Here is a 7,937-nt window from a genome sequence, read left to right on the forward strand (position 1 = left end):
AATGTAATTGAGTGCTCCAAACAGCGTGTGATGCTTCCCAGACACAGACACCCCTCAGTGAGGGGGACCAGAGATAACGATGCTTTCACATCGCTCAATTAAACTCAAAGAAGTAAAAAGAAGTAAAGGAGAAAAAAAAACATCAGTTCCCTAAAAATCAGGAATGAGTGCAGTGTAGATTTCATCTATGGGAAAATAGAGACAGATTATACAGAATTATTTAAACTATTTTCTGTAACCGAGTATTATATTAGAATATTTACACTGTTTCCAATTTTGTATTATTTCAGAGTACTGAAGTGAATATAGGCATGTGTGTGTGTATATTTGCATGTGAGCGTGTTTCTGTCTAACTGTGCAGGTAGTATGTATATACATACTATACACACACATGCAGAGTCAGACAGCTCCTGAGATCATGGATTTTGGCATTTTTATTTTTTACAGATATTGCCAAGGTGCCTTTCAAATGATTGACCAATTTACACTGCAACCCCAAAGCCATGGAAATTAATTAACCTCACACTATTGTCAAAACTAGATGTATCAGATCATTTGCATTTTTGCCAATCTTTTAGGTGGCAAAGGATATCTCATTCATTTTTAAATGCACCTCAATTCCACTTTAAGGAGGTGTATAATGATTTTGAGCCAGTTAGGATGGGCTAGGTGTTCCGGACTCTGGAAGGAGCTGGTGGAGAGGCAGGACAACATCACAGTTACACACGGTGGCTGTGGGCTCCGAATGTCTGCGTGTGACTCTCTGCGTCCCCCCACCCCTCTTCATTAGCTCAAGTACTTGAACAAATTACTTAACTCTCTGTGTCATCCTTTCCTGTAAAATGTGATTATTGTAACGATTAAATGAGATCATGTATATGATACAATGTATACCACATGGTAAATGTCCAATGAATAGTTTCTGTTGACATTTATTACTGTACTAAATTTAGCTCTGAGCGTCCTGACAGCCAATGCAAAGTGAGTTCATTGTTCAATAAAAAGAATAATAAGATACGAATGGTAGATACTTATATAGCACTTACCATGCACCAGGCCGTGTTCTAAGGTACTTTATATATATTAAAACATGTTGATGAGAAACAAGTTGATCACTTATGTTTGAATTCTGGGAGGAATTTATTAACAATTTATTCCATTATACAGAAAATTATCATTCCCAGTTTTCAATGAGGAAATTGGGATTCAGAGAAGTTAAACAATATCCAAGACCCCACCTCCAGGAAGTGTTTGTCACACTGAGATCGGAACTGAGCCCTTTTGACTCTACATTCTTTTCCGCTATACCAGAAAGCCTTTCCAAAAGTCTCTGTTGAGTCTGACTGCACTCCTTTGAGAGATAATCTGAGATACTCTGGGCACGCAATACCGTAAGGCTTGACTTTAGGACTCTTGTGATGGCCATGCATATATATATTTATTTGTAAGAGTTTACAGTTTTCAGTTGAAGATTTTTTTTTTTTTGAGCCAGGGTCTCACTCTGTTAGCCAGGCTGCCATGCAATGGCACAATCATAGCTCACTGCAGCCTTGAACTGCTGGACTTAAGAGATCCTCCTGCCTCAGCCTCCCAAGTAGCAGGGACTACAGGCATGCGCTGCCACGCCTGGCCAAGTTGAAGACATTTTTAACCAAGAGCATAAACACAACAGAAGTGTACCCAACAGATTTTTGCTATGATGGTCAAACTTTGAATTCATAAAATGACACTCATTGAGGAATGATTCACTGGATCTAGTCTACAGCCGTGGGTGATGTGAGAATTCCTGAGCCAGTGGTGTCTCAGGACATCCCTGGAGGCTCTGAGAGGACGGTACAGGTCACAGCCAAGCCTGGTGACACCACCATGGGGGTCTTACTGGTGACGCCTTAACTGTAATGGTACTTAGTTGTTTATATACTTTGGTAGCAAGTGTTTGAAAACACTAATTGCAACTTTGCAACAATTTACACGTGTTATGTGCTAAAATACTTTTTCATTATTGAAGTTAAAATGTCTCAATACTAGAAATGTTCAAAACTGGTTTGGTCCATTCAGAACATTCTGGTTAAAGTTCTTCCTCATGTTATCAAGCAGAAAACAGCTTCTGTGTAGGCAGTCATGTTACTGATTGTTATAAGGAATGACATATTACTTTTCCAATCCAGGTTTTAAATAGAATGTAAATTGATTTATACTTATTTTCTCCCTTTGTCTGGGTTGGCCTTGCTCATTCCCGAGAGGCTTAAATGGCTGGCATCACCCTAAAATTATTTACATCTGAAGCCTTGGATAGGTAAATGCCCAGGTGGTTAAATGCAAATAAATCAAGTTAATTTATCAAGTGGCAGGATGATAAAGCTATGTTGAATAAGTGTCATATAAGCATCTAATATTTCTCCCCTTTACAAAAGAAAAGAATCAAGGGCGATTTTGTTTGATAATAGCACTATGTGGGATATATTTAGAAATGTGGAAAAAAGCACAACGTTCAGGGCATGCCACTAATTATACTGTCTCGGACAAGTCGATCTGTGCCTGCCCTAGAGTTCTGCCTTTTAAAATAAGAGAATGCTAAAATAACGTTTAGCTTCTTTGAGATCCAGCATTCTATAATAGGTCTTCCATGTCTTTTAATGTATGCAACGCCAAGAACGAACAAACGAAGGCAGAATTTTGCTAACTCCATCTTTTCTCTCTTTTTCTTCTCCAGACTATGTCAGAGAGTCACAATGACCTTGCACAATAACAGTACAACCTCGCCTTTGTTTCCAAACATCAGCTCTTCCTGGCTCCACGGCCCCTCCGATGCAGGGCTGCCCCCAGGGACGGTCACTCACTTTGGCAGCTACAACGTTTCTCGAGCAGCTGGGAATTTCTCCTCTCCAAATGGTACCACCGATGACCCTCTGGGAGGTCACACCATCTGGCAAGTGGTCTTTATCGCGTTCTTAACGGGCATCCTGGCCTTGGTGACCATCATTGGCAACATCCTAGTAATAGTATCATTTAAAGTCAACAAGCAGCTGAAGACAGTCAACAACTACTTCCTCTTAAGCCTGGCTTGCGCCGATCTGATTATAGGTGTCATTTCAATGAATCTGTTTACTACCTACATCATCATGAATCGATGGGCTTTAGGGAACTTGGCCTGTGACCTCTGGCTGTCCATTGACTATGTGGCCAGCAATGCCTCCGTCATGAACCTTCTGGTCATTAGCTTTGACAGGTACTTCTCCATCACGAGGCCACTCACCTACCGAGCCAAACGAACAACAAAGAGGGCCGGTGTGATGATCGGTCTGGCCTGGGTCATCTCCTTTGTCCTTTGGGCTCCTGCCATCCTGTTCTGGCAGTACTTTGTGGGGAAGAGAACTGTGCCCCCCGGGGAGTGTTTCATTCAGTTCCTCAGCGAGCCCACCATTACCTTTGGCACGGCCATCGCTGCTTTTTATATGCCTGTCACCATCATGACTATTTTGTACTGGAGGATCTATAAGGAAACTGAAAAACGTACCAAAGAGCTTGCCGGCCTGCAAGCCTCTGGGACAGAAGCAGAGGCGGAGAACTTTGTCCACCCCACGGGCAGTTCTCGAAGCTGCAGCAGTTACGAACTTCAACAGCAAAGCACGAAACGCTCAACCAGGAGGAAGTACGGCCGCTGCCACTTCTGGTTCACGACCAAGAGCTGGAAGCCCAGCGCCGAGCAGATGGACCAAGACCACAGCAGCAGCGACAGCTGGAACAACAACGATGCTGCTGCCTCCCTGGAAAACTCCGCCTCCTCCGACGAGGAGGACATCGGCTCGGAGACGAGAGCCATCTATTCTATCGTGCTCAAGCTTCCAGGGCACAGCACCATCCTCAACTCCACCAAACTGCCCTCATCGGACAACCTGCAGGTGCCCGAGGAAGAGCTGGGGATGGTGGACTTGGAGAGGAAAGCCAGCAAGCTGCAGGCCCAGAAGAGCATGGACGATGGAGGCGGTTTTCCAAAAACCTTCTCCAAGCTTCCCATCCAGCTAGAGTCAGCCGTGGACACAGCCAAGACTTCTGACATCAACTCCTCAGTGGGTAAGGCCACGGCCACCCTACCTCTGTCCTTCAAGGAAGCCACTCTGGCCAAGAGGTTTGCTCTGAAGACCAGAAGTCAGATCACGAAGCGGAAAAGGATGTCCCTCATCAAGGAGAAGAAAGCAGCCCAGACCCTCAGCGCCATCTTGCTTGCCTTCATCATCACCTGGACGCCCTACAACATCATGGTTCTGGTGAACACCTTTTGTGACAGCTGTATACCCAAAACCTATTGGAATCTGGGCTACTGGCTGTGCTACATCAACAGCACCGTGAACCCCGTGTGCTACGCCCTGTGCAACAAAACATTCAGAACCACTTTCAAGATGCTGCTGCTTTGCCAGTGTGACAAAAAAAAGAGGCGCAAGCAACAGTACCAGCAAAGACAGTCGGTCATTTTTCACAAGCGCGTGCCCGAGCAGGCCTTGTAGGGTGAAGTTTTATCCATAGCAGTGACAAAACGCACACATCAACCCACAAACCTTAGGAGGAGGAGGAGGAGGAGGAGGAGGAGGAGGAGGAGGAAGGTGAGGGTGGGGGTGATTCCTGGTGATGATAAAAATGTTTTTTATCACCCAGATTTGAAAGAAGCTGCCTGTTTACTGATCCATTGACTACACCCATTTTAATATAAAAAGTCAAATACCAATTCAGCAAAAAAAAAAGAGCATACTACTGAATATAAAGAAATATATTCTGAAATAGACTTTAAGTGTTTTTTTTTTTTCTTAAAGAAGAAAAAAAATATTGCTTCACAGCAATTATACACCCAAATTGATTAGCCTGGGTCTTTTAATTCCCATTAGCTTTGGAATCTCAGATGAGCGTAGCTGGCCCAGTTGCCACGTTCTTCCCGAGGGTCCCAAAATTGTTGATCCAGACCCCACGTGCAACACAGCAGGCTGGCGAATCTGCGGTTCTGAAATTATTTCATCCCTTGCGAAGCTGAATCTTCTTGTCCCAATAGAGCTTCCTGTCTTCTCTTTGGTGTGTCTGTTAAACTCTATTTGTGGACTTGATTCTCGATTCTTGCAAAGTATTGTTTTGTGCAGTTCAAGTTTCGTACAAATAAAAATACATAAGTATATATATGTGTGAGTTCCGCACGCACACACACACACTGTATATAATAGAACGGGAAACACTGAACTGGCCAATTACTCCTGCAATAGACACTCTCAGTACTTTGGTAACTGAAGTTCTCTAGGATCCTAACACGACCTAAAAGTGAAATACGCCCAGTTTAATGGTTTTGAAACTGGAGCTGTTTTCCACAAACCACCCTTGAAGAATATTGGGTAGGGAACAGCCAGGCCTTCCCGGCAGGTCTGTGCAGCGTAGACAAGCTAGTGAGTCAGTCGAGCACACTGGCTCGGCCAGACTTGGGGTGTCAGCAGCCTGCTTTGTTGACATCTCTCTCCACAGAGCTAAATCAGGGCCCCTCTGAGCTCAAAGAATGAGCCGCACCCACAGGTTTGAATTGAATCCTCCAGATCTGAATGTGCCAAAACAAAATTTCTGCCATCTAAACTGCGTGAAATTCAATATAGTGTCACCTTGAATGTCGTACACAGCAATAGAGATATATATGGCAAAGCAAAAAGAATCGTGAGGAAGAATGAAGGAGAACAGTGAATTCAACTCTTGCTACCTGGCACCTTCTAAAACAAAAATAGGGCTTACACCTTGGTTACTTAGCTATGGCCAGTGCTTTCTGGTGGTCATTGCGTAACCTTTCCCCAGGAATAGGTAAGGGTTTAGGAAGTTATGCTCCATGTCCTCTAAAGAGAGAATGACACTTTGAAATGAAATGCTTCAAATCGATTTCCTTACATTTTGCATTATCCTTTGAATTGACCCAAACGTCCAGTGTTTGATTTGGGGGAGGGGATGGGGAGCTGTGGCCATTGTCGTTGTTGTTGCTGCTGTAGCTGTTGGGGTCCTTCTTTGCCTTTTGCTGGGGCTGTGTGGGGAGGGGGGAGGGGGGAGGGGGGCTGTGCAGAAATCTTCCCTGTGTACAGGGCATCCGTGTCGTGAACCCAGAGCTGGGGTAGAAGCTGCTTTCGTGTCCAGTGTGGAGTGGTGTTTACAAACGACTTCGACAACAGTGAAGTGTACTCAGTTGTGTCTGTGTATCTGAACTATTTAATTTCATGTTATGTTTATATGAAGAAATATTTATGGGTACTTCACCAAGTGTTTATTTAATGTTGATAAATATTACTCTTCAGTCTTCAGCCGTGGTGTCCTTTGAAAGTGATTCTTTAAAGTCCACTTGAGCAATGAATAGAATATATTGAGCTTTCATGTGGCTTAAGAAGAAAAATGTCATCCTGTTGGCATCGGCAAGTATCTAACTCTAGGTAATAAAAAGGCAACTGTCGCTTCAACCCAAATGTTTAAAACCACTCTTTAGTCACACCTGATGGGAACGGAACAAAGCAACCCTCCACCATTGTGTTTGAAATCCTATGACAAGGGGGAAAAAAAATGAAATCAGCAAAATTGTAAGAATCATTTTTTTTTTTTGGCCCACATGCAACCAAAGAACAAGGAAAAATAGAGACTGTTTTCTAACGTGTATAGCAAACCACAGAATGTTGTGTTATCCACCTGTGACACATCTAGTGAGCAACTGCATCTATATTTTATCACTTGAGTTGGCCTGGCACTAATAAATGTGTGAATGCTTATCCAAGTGTCCCAGCACTTCAGTCATTCCCATCCTTCTGGAACTCTCATCCTGTCTCCCTCTCAAAAGGGCTGTTTCCTATATAAAAAGAAAAAAAGAAAAAAAAACCCAACTAGAGAGAACTAAATTTGAGAAAATGAGCAACCCTGAACTTTGGCAGAACTTCGAGGGTTAATTACAATTCTACTTAAATGTCATTATGTCCTGATCCTTGTCCTTCTATGATGCTAACATTGGCAGAAAAGAAACAAATCCAAGGCTCTAGCTCTCCTTTTTTGCTACTGGTTTTATTATCGAATTGTTTTTAAGCCTCTTACAGATGAAAGCTGCTTTTAAATACAATCTCCTGAATGTTTATGGAAAGGTATTTCCAACTCTTGGGTTGTTTTCAGAGAAGGAAAACAAGCAAAATAAATTCTTTAGAAAATGAAGAATTTTGAAGTATAACTGAAGACGTAGTGAGTGTTTATAACTGGACATTAGTTACACACTCATTTCTCAAAGGGCTTGTCATTAGAGGAGATATCCAGCATTTACATAAGATTAAGCTGTCTTTATCCCCAAACTGGAAATCAAATTATCTCATAGCATATGAATGAGGTTTGCAGAGATTTCAGCATTATCCACTTTAATTGAAAGAAGAAAATGATCAAGCCTAAAATAAACCACACGTGGAGAGTGTCTCTCTCCTCTCTCTCTCTCTCTCTCTCTCTCTGTCACGCACACACACACACACACACACACACACATCTCTGTTCTCCAGGCCTTGCCCGACAGTTAGGAGAAGTGAGCTGCCCGGTCTCCTCCGCTCACCTTTGCTCTCTGCTGCCCGTCACCTCCCTGTGGCCTCTCTGCTCATTCTCCCTCTAATCCTAGTCACTCTTTGCCTCTTAAGCCCAGCCTTGACTCTCTACATATGTCCCATTTTTAATATAGGACACATAATAATTCTACACTCCAACAGAAAAAATAAAAATCATACACATTCGCTGCCGCAGTGGCTAAGGATCTGGAAGGCATATCAACTTTGGCTGTCAAACTTCCTGTGCCACAAACAGGCAGGTCCCCTAGCTCTGCAGGGGGACGGGAGCCCCTCTGTGCATCGAGGGAGAGAAGCGGCAGGCAGAGCTCTGCTGCGACCTTGGCAGCTTCAGCTCTGCCTCAAGGAGGG

General features: G+C 43.4%; 1 protein-coding gene across 1 annotated transcript; it reads left to right on the forward strand.

The window, feature by feature from the left end:
* Nucleotides 1–2,732: 2,732 nt before the first annotated feature.
* Nucleotides 2,733–4,505, forward strand: CHRM3 (cholinergic receptor muscarinic 3). The gene has a single exon (XM_069484717.1). It carries the CDS (start codon nt 2,733–2,735, stop codon nt 4,503–4,505), a length of 1,773 nt encoding a protein of 590 aa, XP_069340818.1.
* Nucleotides 4,506–7,937: the final 3,432 nt, after the last annotated feature.

Source organism: Eulemur rufifrons, chromosome 11, assembly GCF_041146395.1.
Source record: "Eulemur rufifrons isolate Redbay chromosome 11, OSU_ERuf_1, whole genome shotgun sequence".
Taxonomy (NCBI): domain Eukaryota; kingdom Metazoa; phylum Chordata; class Mammalia; order Primates; family Lemuridae; genus Eulemur; species Eulemur rufifrons.

Excerpts from the sequence above, each read along its gene's own strand:
- CHRM3 (XM_069484717.1), top strand. The coding sequence starts at position 2,733 with ATGACCTTGCACAATAACAGTACAACCTCGCCTTTGTTTCCAAACATC.